The sequence below is a fragment of the Elephantulus edwardii genome, unplaced genomic scaffold (genome assembly GCF_000299155.1).
Source record: "Elephantulus edwardii isolate Elephantulus edwardi_28Jun2011 unplaced genomic scaffold, EleEdw1.0 scaffold00089, whole genome shotgun sequence".
Classification (NCBI taxonomy): Eukaryota; Metazoa; Chordata; class Mammalia; order Macroscelidea; family Macroscelididae; genus Elephantulus; species Elephantulus edwardii.
Genome location: NW_006399839.1, coordinates 8,865,248 through 8,877,382, shown reverse-complemented (window position 1 = coordinate 8,877,382; position 12,135 = coordinate 8,865,248). Strand labels below are relative to the sequence as shown.

Here is a 12,135-nt window from a genome sequence, read left to right as displayed (position 1 = left end):
TCCAACTCAAAGGTATCCATTCTTCTCCTATCATCCTGCTGGGAAGTCTGCTCTCTAGAGGAGCAATGATGTCAGTCTCGAGACTAAGGTGCACCTGATTCAGATCATGGTCTTTGCAATTATATGTTATGCATCAGAGAGCTGGACAATGACTAAGGGTGACAGAAGAAGAACTGATGCTTTTGAGTTGGAGCCAGTTCATAGCTGGTCCTCCAGTGGGGTTTTGGGGCTGGAGGAGTTTGCCCATCTTTCCCCCTCAGAGTCACTGCTGGTGGATTTAAACTTCCAGAGAGGCTTGTGAATTAGCGGTGCAAATCCATAGGGACCCACCACCCTGGCTCGCTCATCTCACACCTCCTGTTCTTAGGAACGACTCATAGTGAACCTAGAGACAACACATCCAAACCCTGTCCTATCCTGTGTCATCTGCCTCATCTGTGATGCACTTAAGTCACTGTGTCAGTCCATCTTGTTGAGGGTCTTTCTCTCTTTTACTGACCCTCCGCCTTTGCAGTGGACCCCTCAAATGATGTACTAGACCACCCTGAGATTTGGGGGTTACCTCAGAGAGCGAGAGGACACAATGGGTTCCCATGAGTACTTTAAAGAGGTATTTAGCAGGGAGCTCTGGTGGCCTAGAGGCATGAAGCTGCACTGCAATTCCAAAGGCACATGGTTCTAATCCACTAGATACTCTGCTGGAGAAGGAGAGGCAATTTCTTCCTATGTTAGTTGGATCCAATTTGACGGTATACAACAACAACAACAAGAACAAGATGTATTTAGTTCATCACCTTGAGGAAATGAGTCACTGGGTCTGGGAGCTCAGGAGATCTGAAGACATCAAGAACAAAGGGTGCAAACACAGCCCAGAAAGAAAACATTCTACACCCTACTTTGGTGATGAGTGACTGAAGCCTGAGAAGTGTGCGTGTGGCCAACTAAGCGGTAGTAACTCTTGGTCTCTCTCCAATAGCCGTTGTTGTTGTTGTTGTTGTTGTGTACCACCAAGTCGGAGCTGCCTCTGAGCTCCAGCAGGTCTTCAGAGGCTGGAAGTCACACAGGAGGAGAATGCTCATGTTTCTCCTACAGAGCAGCTGGTGGACTCGAACTGCCTGCCTTTGGGTTGGCAGTACAGCTCCTTACCACCAGAGCTACCTCTCCTTATGTCTCCACAAAGAAAACTGAAGAATATCAAGGAAGTATCTAACAACAGCATTAGGAAGAGAGTGATGGTATGTTGTTGTTAGGTGCTGTGGAGTTGAGTACGACTCATAGCGACCGTATGAACAACAGATCTGAAAAGATCTGAACCCTGTTCTATCCTGCACCATCCGCACACTTCCTGACACACAAGAGCCCATTACAATGGCAATGCGAGTCACCATGTCAATCCACCTGGTTGAGGGTCTTCCTCTTTGCCAACCCTCCAACTTTCCCAGCATCATGTCCTTCTCCAAGGAATAGCCCCTCCTAGCAACATGCCCAAAGTACGTGAGGCGAAGCCTCATTATTCCTGCCTCCAAAGAGCTCTCTGTCTGCGCCCTCTCCAAGACATATCTGTTTGTATTCTTGGCCGTCCATGGGATATTCAGTGCTCTTCTCCAACACCACAGCTCAAAGGCGTTAGTTCTTTTTCTGTTATCCTTATTCATTGCTTGGCTCTCAGATGTATAGCAAGTAATCAGAAAGACTGTGTCCTGAATCAGACACACCTTAGTCCTCAAACTGACACCATTACTCCTCAATACGTTAGAGAGGTCCCTAACTGCAGCTTTTCCCAGTGCAATGCATCTGAGGGGATCCCTTTAATACTGAGAGGATCCCCAGTAAGCAGAGACTGTGAATGAATGTCTGTGGTCCTCAGGGACTAAAGCCCTAGCGTCTCAGTCCTCAGGTTAGAAGTATGTCCCTTGTTTCTTGCCGTACCTCCCACGCATCTGTCACCCACCCCACAAGCAGGGAGCCTCTACTGCTTTATAACTGTTACACACTGAAAACTTTTATTGTTTATTAGCAAAGCAATTCTGTGCTATAAATGCAGAAATGGTTCCCAAATGTTTGCTCAATGGCGAAAAACAGGGCTACCCAGCCATTAATTCCCGCCCTAATGAATGCAAAAACCGTAGTGTTTCTATTCACAGAAAAGGCAGCTCCTGTGCGAGCAACATAGACACACGGGCTTTGTAATTACAGACATTATCTTCTGCCGTGACATTAATAAAACTGGAGGAGGGGACGGCGGAGGGGGTCCCCGGTGCAATCAGGAGCTGGGAAGCAGCTGCGGCATCAGAATCTGGCGTCTCATCAGTATTTTGGCATCTGGGCAAATTAGCAGGGAAGGGCAGAGCCACTTGGAATGAGCCTGGCAGCCAGCGTGCCACAAACGGGAGACTTGTTAGATCCTGCCCTTTATTCAGAGGTAGGACAGTGGGGTTTTAGGATGCCTCATTGCGAATGAGAATCATACTGTGATTATTGGGGAGCTTGAGGTTTGAGACCCGGAGCAGCTTATGGTTCGTCCAAGACTGGCGTGAAGTGAAGAGCTGGTCCACATAGTTAATTGGTGGGTCAGTACCACAACCAGTATCCGGTGGGTCGGCCCAACTCATAGCGACTTCAAGTGTACCAAAGCCAAACTGTCCTCCCATCGGTTTTCAATGGCTGACTTTTTCGGACGTGTACAGCCAGGCCTTTTCTCTCAGGCACCTCTGGATGGACTTGAATCATTAACACTGGTTAACAAACCAGCATCATCTGTTTTGACCAGAACTCCTGGTGTATAATAATCACATTATGTGATATTTTCCTATCACTCACAACACTATTTTAGGATAGAACTTGAAACTGACTTTTTCACTATGAATGAAACTCCATTATTCTTCTTCAAGGGTGCAGCCCAAGTGCTCTTTGGAGACAGGAATTAGGAGGCTTAGCCTCACATACTTGGGCATGTTGCTAGGAGGAGTTATTCCTTGGAGATGGACATGATGCTTGGGAAGGAGGGAGGGTCAGTGAAGGAGAGGAAGACCCTCAACCAGGTGGCTTGACAAGGTGACTGCTGCAATGGGCTCTAGTGCGTCAGGAAGTCTGAGGATGGTGCAGGACGGAACAAGGTTCAGGCTTGTTGTTCATAGGGTTGCTATGAGTCGTACTTGCCTTGACAGCACCTAACAACCACCACCCCCAGCTGATGTATACATACATGACTTTAAAGGAGAGTAGAATCTCCTCAAGCCTGCACTGAGCTCTGGTGGCCTAGAGGTAAGGAGCTTCACTGTGAACCCGAAGGCGTGGGGTTTGAATCTACTATCTGCTCCATGGGAGAAAGACGGGCACTCGTCTTCTGCATCATTTGACTGCCTCTGAAAACCCACTGGAGGGTCAGCTGGGAGCTGGTTCTGACGCAGCAGCACACAACAACAACAACAAGAGCAGTACAGCTGGGGATGCAAGACCAGGAGCCGCTGAGTTCTGACTAACACATGCTGATCCCACACGTGCCAGTGGAACGAGGCTCCACAGGGTTTTCAGCGACTGACGCGGGATTGCCAGGCCTTTCTTTCCACGCGCTTCTGGGTGGACTTAAGTTGCCAGCCTTCCGGGTGTTAGGTGCTCGTGTTAACTGTCTGTATCATGCATGTTCATCAAGGACATTTTAGAAAATATAATTACGTTTGATGGGGAGAGGGAGAAATTAACTCATCACTAATGCCTTCCCTTCAAACTCAAACTCGACGCCACTGAGTCAGTTCCATCGCACACTGCCACTTCACGGGGTTTCTTAAAGGCAATAAATCTCAACGAGAGGAGACGGCTCATCCTTCTCCTGAGGAGTGGCTCGTGGATTCGAACTGCTGACCTTTTAGTTAGCAATGTGATACACTGAAAACGAAGCCACCAGAGTTTTTTAGAGTCTTCCCTTAATATTGTGATTATTATAGTTGGGACTGGTTCACAGCAGAATTCCCATCGGGTTTCCAGAGGCTGTAAACGGCATGAGAGGATATTGTCCACTTTCTTCTGTGGAGCAGTGGGTGGATATGAACCACCCTTTAGAATTAGACGTGGTCATGGTCACCCATGGTGGACAGTGTTGGCTGGAGCTTCCCGACAGAAACAAGCCTGGAAGCAGGAGCGGCATCTACTTCCGAAATGGCTTGTCTCCGGAAACTCTATGTATGAACAATGCTCAGGCCGTTTGTTCATAGGGTCGCTATGAGTCGTCTATGACTCCACAGCACCTAACAACAACAACAACAACAACAGAATTAGAAGTAGAATATTGGTCTATTTCTTTCTACGAGGTGTATGTGGGCAGCTCTAGTCTCCGGTTCTTTGCCCTGGATAATCCACAGACCACCTGTAACCCTTTCTGCTTCCCTCCTCATTTTACATCCAGTCGCCTGACTTGTTAAAAGTTAGCCCCTTTCAGCGTTTCATTATCCAGGATGTGACAGGCAAGCAGGACATGCAGCAGAAGTGCTCAGTGTTACTCCTTGGCTCCGGCTTGCTGCTTGACCTTGGACTTCACTGAGCCCCAGACCTGCATGGCCTGACATCTGATTGTTCTGGCTGCAGCAGGAAGCTGCCCCTTGGACAGGGAGACCGGCAAGAGCGGATCTCCGAGGCAGCCGTATCAGCAGACTCATGGCCTTGGAAGGAACCGCAGCCACAGGTGAGGCTCAGGCACCCTGCTCTGTGTCAGGGCTCTGGAAAGGCACCCTCTGGCCCTGCTGCCAAGCAATCCTGCAGATGCTGGGATGGGGTGAGATGCTATTGCTGGCTGGACCGTTTGAGACAAGCCCTTGCTACAGGGTCTGGACAGCACGCTGCATGCATCCGCTCTGAACTCTCATCTCTGTCCAGCTGGGTGGCCCAAGCGTGGCCTGTGTGCCTCCGGGCGGCAGTGCTGGCTGTGGGGTGCAGGAAAAGCCTTGTTCTTGAAAGTGGGTGCTCCAGGTTCTCACCATGCCTCCAACCTTGTGTCTTGAATGGACTGCAGCTTTAATAAAATAACACGTATTATCCTGCGTGAACATGCCCACTGCTGGTGACGCCTGCCCATCGGGTTTCCGAGGCTCTAATCCTTTATGGGAAGAGACTGCCCAGCCATCTCCTACAGAGCAGCACGTGGACTCGAACCATTGAACTTTAGGTTAGCAGCGCAACATCTAACATGTTACGCTAATAGCGCTCTCAAGTACAAACGTAACTGACTCGGCATTCATATGTCCCTGGTACTATTGCAAGTGGCGCTCACGTATTAACTTATCCAACCCTCACGGAGAGTTTTAAGAAGCAGGCTGTTGTTAGGTGACACGAGTCAATTACGACTCATAGCAATGCTATCAATGCCTTGTCCAATCGTGCACTTTCTTCCCCAGCTGCTCTGCGCTGACCCCCTTGCTGCACTCACTGTGTCCATCCATCTCCCTGGGGGCCTCTCCTTTACTGACCTCCTACTGTGCCCAGCATGATGCCTTTTTCCAAGGACACCTCCTGACTACACACCCAAAGTGTGTGAGACAAAGTTCCACCCTCCTTGTCTCCAAGAAGCACTGACAGCCCGGCCTGGCCCTGCAAAGACTGACTTGCTCCTTTGTTCTTTTTTTTTATTATTAAATTTTATTAGTTTCAATGAACATTCACAGGGATTCTGGACTTCCACTCCTTCATTGCCTCACCATTCTCTCCACCCTCCTCCCCAGTTTGTTCTTCTTCCCTGCGATCCGAATGTCTGTTTTAATTGTCCAATTGCCACAGTGCTTGTCAAAGTCAGTTCTGATTAATCTCCTTTGTCGGTGTGCCCTTTGCCATTCCCTATCACTCCTCCCTGAGAGAGACTTCACCCTGATTCATAAGGAAAAGGGGATGGCGTATTCTCTTAGCTACTTCCTGCTGAAAAGGGACGCTGTGGGTTTCAGGGTGAAGATCTTCTTTCACTACTCTAAAGGGCCCCTTTGGCAGTAGGAAACACATAGACTATTATGGAGATTGATTTTGGAATTTAGATGCACTCTTATTGATTGTGCTTGGCCGTACATGTTCATATCCTTGATCCTTTGTTCTTTTGACACTCCAAGAACTGCCAGTCCGCGTCTCAGAACAGTTGAAACTTGGTTCTCTCAAAGTTGAGCAGATGTTACATTAAACCTATTCATATGCTTTTGCTAGGGGTGAAAAAAAAGTTGAGCAGAGAATTGCTGTATGATCCAGTGATACCAACAATATGTGTGGAGTGTTGTGTGTCCCCAGAAGAAATGAACATGATTTTAGAAGCCTGCGCGTGAAGGTCATTGTTGTAGTTTTCAAAGTAGCCAGTTGGTGGAAACAAGTCAAGTGTCCATCACCAGATGAACGGACGCTCACGAGATGAACAGAGGAACAGACATCGTCCATACACAATCCTCAGCCATTAAGAAAATAAATACAATCCTGATACCACCGCGTGGTTGGACCTGGAGATCCTCATGCTGAGGGAAGTAAGTCAGGGTCAGAAGGACAATGCATATTAAATAAGCAAACACTCAGGACTCAAAGCTTGTTAGATACCAGGGGTGGGAGGGAGACGGAAAGGGGACGCCTTGATGTGGGGGGCTCGGAGCTGACGTCAGTGGTGATGGGATATTCGGGATGAGTTATGGCTACACAGCTTGGAAAATGGAATCAAATGTCACTGAGTGACAAGCAAGGAAGTTGTGCTTTGGTGTGTATGTTTCCACCACAGTTCAAAACTGAAGATGAAATGCAGAAACGTCACATTGTTCACTGTAATGTTAAAAAACATTCAAAGTCCCCACGCACAACTTGATGGGTGGGAGGTGGTGGTGAAGGAAATGGGAAAGATCCAGCATAAAAAACCAATGTATTCGAACTTTGTAAATAAATCGATTTAAAAAAAAAAATAATTCAAAGTCATTGTTGTGAAGTTGGAAGCGATTCACAGCTAACCCTCCAGCGGGTCTTCCGAGGCTGTAAATCACACAGGAATGAGATTGCTCATATTTCTCCTGTGGAACAGGATGGAGGGTGGATTCAAACTATGCGTCTTTGGGTTGGCAGCGTGACTCCTTATTCACTAGGCTACTAGAACTCCATCAGTCTAATACTATGATACCATTTTACAGATGAGAAGACTAAGTCCAGATCATATAATTTACTCACATCTACATAACTCCAATCTACTGCACAACCAATTCCATCATATTGATTCACCAAAGGCTTTGAGGCCCAGCTCCTGTAGTTTCAGCTGTGACAATGAGAGATGTGAACACCATCTATGAAATACCCTTTCTGTCCCTATCCAAGACGGTTATTCCCCCAGCCACCCACCATACCCGGACCCTGGGGGGTCCTCAAAGGTACCTTTCATTGTCACTGTCGCTGGATGCCACCTCTTCCAAGGCCGCCTGCAGGTCAGCAATCCTTCTGATGGACGTCTCCAGGTCTCTTTGGAGGGTCTGTCTGACCGCCGTGAGCTCCTCCACGTACTTCTCCTGGGGGCAGAAACCACAGCATTCATTGGTTTGTGGTAAGAATCCCACTACTTGTGAGCCCTTGGGTGGAGAAACAGACGGGATGAAACAGTGTTCACCGAGCGTCTTCTCTGTGGTGGCACAGGCCACTGGCAGGGTCAACAATTTCATTCCGCTTGAACCAACAGTCCGTGCCCAGGGGGGCAGCATCGAGAAACCAAAAGACATACTGCAGCAGGTGAACCAGCTGCAAAGAAAGAAATGCTTGAAAGCTTTCTTTACGAGGCTGTATTTTTATTTCGACTGGAGCAGAGGTTTCCAACGCAAGGGAATTTTGCACTCAACCATTCACGCACATGTGGTTCCAGCGCGTTCCTTTCAATGGCCACAGTGTAATCGCCCTTTCTCTTTTGTTTCCGAGGATTCTGATTTCCATAGCTAACTTACTTTTTCACCCAACAATTCGCCTGCATTCTGCTCAAGAAAATAAATTTCAGGACCTGCCGGGGCACCTCTCTGCCGGCTCTCACTTTCCCTCTGTCACTCTCCTTTCCTTTCGGACCTCCCAGGCCTCTCAGAACCTTCACATTCGTTAGTGAAACTGTGCTGCTAGCTCTGGAGACTGGCTTTGTTCTCATCACCCTGTCATTTAAGGTATGCCCACTCAGACCCACCAGCTGTTCCGCAGGAGAAGGATGGGCACTCTCCTCTTGTGCGATTTGCTGCCTCTGAAAACCCACTGGAGGGTCAGCTATCAGTTGGTTCCAACTCAACAGGACCAAGCAAAATCAACAGCTATTAACTGGTACTCCCCTCTCCCTCCCATTCCTGCTAACCACGCAGGAATGATTCTTTGTGTAAACCTTGCCTTAGTTTTTTAATAAGCATGGCCTCATACAAATAGGAGATGCCTTGCACTTGGGAAGTTAGGGACCTCTCTCAATTGTTGAGGAGTAATGGTGTCAGTTTGAGGACTAAGGTTCATCTGACTCAGACCATAGTCTTTCTGATCACTTGCTATGCATCTGAGAGCTGGGCAGTGATTAAGGATGACAGAAAAGACTTGACAACTTTGAGGTGTGGTGTTGGAGAAGACCATTGAACATCTCATGGACAGCGAAGAGAATGAAAAGATATTTCTTGGAGAGGGTATGGCTGGAGTGCTCTCTGGAGTCAAGAATGATGAGGCTTTGTCTCACATACTTCGGGCATGTTGCTAGGAGGGGCTATTTCTTGGAGAGGGACATGCTGTTGGGAAGGGTGGAGGGTCAGTGAAGGAGAGGACGACCTTTGACGAGTTGGACTGACACGGTGACTGCTGCAATGGGCTCTTGTGTGTCAGGAGGTGTGAGGACGGCGCAGGATAGGACACGGTTTAGAACTTTTGTTCATAAGTCATACTTGACTCAATGTCAGTGAACAACAACAACAACATATAAATAAGTATCCTTTAGGGACCAACTTATTTCACTTAATATGCTTTAAACACCACTGAATAACTCAATTCACTGCTGTTCGGTCAGACCATCACAGCTGACCCTTCAGTGGGTTTTCAAAGGCTGTAAATGGTGCGGGAGGAGACTGCCCAACTCTCTCCCGAGGACCAGCTGGTGGAGCCGAACCATTTGCCTCTGGCCTGGCACTTCTTACCTCTGAGGCCACCAGAGCTCCCTCAGGTGGCAAGCCTTTGTCCTTTTGACCCCCTCATACATGTGCGAAAGTTGGCTAATGACTTAAGAAAGAAGAACTGATGCCTTTGAAGTGTGGAGCTGGGTGAATATTGAATAGATAGCGGATTGTCAGCGCAATGAACAGATCAGTCAGAACCAACAGAAGACATACAACACATAGAAGCTAGAGAGCTCTGGTGGCCTAGTGGCAAGATGCGGCACTGCAATCCCAGAGGTACGTGGTTCAAATCCACCAGATGCTCTGCTGGAGAAGGAGAGGGTAATCTCCTCCTGTACCAGTCAGATCTGATTTGACGGTACACCTGAAAAATAATACAATAAAAATAATTTAAAAAAAGGACGTAGAAGCAACGACATGAGATTCTGACTCGTTTTGGACATGCTGTGCTGTTATTATTAGGTGTTGTCAAGTCAACTATGACTTACAGCGACCCTATGAACAGCAGATGTGAACCTCGCCCCTCCCGAATACATCCTCAGTATCTCTGAGACGCTCAAGCCTTCGTTACACTCCGCTTGTCAATCTTTCCCGTTGAGGGTCTCCCTCTCTTTTGTAGACCCTCCACTCTTCCCAGCATGATGTCTTTTTCCCAAGGTCTGGCCCTTCCTAACAACATGTCCAAAGTATCCCCCTCCTTTCCTCTAAGAAGCATCCTGGTGGAACTTCTTATGAAGATGTGTTTCTTTTTTTTTTTTTTTTAATTTTATTTTTTTTGTGTGAGTGTACCGTTAAATCAGATCTGACTGGTACAGGAGGAGATTGCCCCTCCTTCCCCAGCAGAGCATCTGGTGGATTCGAACCGTGCGCCTCTGGGATTGTAGTTGCAGCTCCTTGCCACTAGGCCACCAGAGCTCCCCTGAAGATGTGTTTCATAAAGCAGAGGGACATTTAAAAAAAAAAATCACAATGAGATGGATTGGCACAATGCCAAAACAGTCACGACAAACACAATCGCAGCGATGACAGGGACCAGGAGCCAGTAAAATGTCACTGTGTTGGACCCGAGGTCATTATGCCTCACAGCCTGTCAATGGCGAACCAGCACGGGGTCCTCCACGGGCGTCTCTCAGACGAGCACAGCCAGAGGCTTCACGTTTACGAGGAGGGAACGGGTGCCAGGCGGTCGCTAGGACATGCTCCGTGAATGAAGCACTCCCTCTCCCACGTATTCTGTGGTTGAAGCCAGACTACGATGCTATGATCTCATTGCATGGATCACGCACTCAGCATTCTTGCAAACACACGTGCAAACCAACATTGCCGTGTGTTACGCGTTGTGTGGCTAAGCTGAAGGTTGGCAGTTCAAATCCACCAGGTGCCCTGTGGGAGAATGATGAAGATTCCCAGCCTCAGAAACCCAGTGGGAGTTTGCCATGAGTCAGAATCGACTCAATAGCAGTGGACCTCGGGGTGGGGGTACAGCCATGGGGGGCTCTGACTTAATGACAGTGAATGTGAGTCGTGCTGGGAGCCAGTGACCTCTTCAGTCCCTTTACTCAGCGTTCACAACAAGCCAGCCGGTGGGTCACTGTTACTGCTCCCATTTCACAGACGAGAAACTGAGGCCCTGAGACCTGAAGGTTTACAGACAGTTCTGGATCTTGAACTTGGAACTTGCACTTGACTCTCCTCGCTGTGCTTCACCCTCCGATGTTGCCTGACCAGGACTGTGTCCAGAGTCTGGAAAATCTCTGGCTTCCATGTGTGAAATATTTCATGCACAAATACTTTGCAAACACAACCACACCAACTACTACCTTTTAAGGGAAAGGTTATCAGCAGCCAGGTGGGGTTTGGATCCTGGGGACACCTGGCCATCTCTGCAGACATTTCTGATTGCTGAGACTGGGAGGTGTCGAGTGAATAGACAGTAGTGGTGAAGTTCAATAGCTTACAACACGCAGGGCAGCCTCGAGCACAAAGAATATCCCATGCAAATATCAGCAGGGCAGAGACTGAGAAATCCTGGGTTAAAGCAGAATTCCACCTCCTGGGAGTCAGTCCTCCGGGGAAGCCATCAAACAGGCAGAGAGAAGCTCTATGTCCAAGGATGCTTGGAGGCGTGCTCTGGCTGGCAGAGGGAACGGTTAGAGGAAATCGCAGCATGTGACTGTGATGCTATTAGACAGAAATTAACATCAGAAATGAGGGCTGTGCGGCGTGGAATGCATCTGTGAAATAGAGTTAAGCAAGTGGAACAGAACAGGGAAATAGCATGTCCCATCTACGCAAAGCTCCGTCTCTCATACTCCGGTATGTTGCTAGGGGAGGTTATTCTTTGGAAAGGAGGGTGGAGGGTCAGTGAAAGGGAGGAAGACCCCCAGTGAGTTGGATTACTACTGTGACTCTAGCAATGGGTTCTTGTGTTTCAACCAGAAGGATTGACACAGTGACTGCGGCAAAGTGCTCGAGTGTGTCCGGGATGTTGAGGGCGGCACAGGAGAGGAATGGGTCCCGATCTGTTGTTCACAGGGTCACTATGAATCCTACTTGACGAACAACAAAAGAGCAGCACAATCTAGGCAAATAGCATGCATGCACTTGGAAAGCCCCTTGCAGAGCTGAAAGTATGGGCGAAGGGAGCGGGGTTATGCATACGATGTTTCTTTTACTTCTAATTATGCTTATTTTAAAATTCACTTAAAGGAACATACACGTACCACCACAAGCTCTGGGGGTGTAGTCTGTATGGAACTGCACTGCTAAGCCAAAGCTGGCGGTTCGAATCCACCAGCTGCTCCATGGAAGAAAGATGGGCAATCTCCTCCTGTACGATATACAGCCTCCTGAAAACTGGCTGGAGGCTCAGCTATGAGTCGGTTCTAACGCGATGTCAATGAGTGAGTGGATATGAATGAGCCATTTACCATTGGTGGAAATACGTTTCTCCTCTTTTTGCTTCCAAGGAGCATCCTGGTTTCACTTTCACTAAGACAGTGCCTTGGCAGTGCATCTCATGAGGGTG

The 12,135-nt window shown here is 48.3% G+C and overlaps 1 protein-coding gene across 1 annotated transcript in view; it reads right to left on the bottom strand.

Annotated features, from left to right (window-relative positions):
- MYO18B (myosin XVIIIB) overlaps window positions 1-12,135 on the bottom strand; it is a 321,585-nt gene that overhangs the window by 40,553 nt on the left and 268,897 nt on the right. Inside the window, exon 39 of the mRNA XM_006890467.1 lies at window positions 7,369-7,499. Coding sequence (XP_006890529.1) covers window positions 7,369-7,499 — 131 coding nt within the window. The remainder of the gene's footprint in view (window positions 1-7,368; window positions 7,500-12,135) is intronic.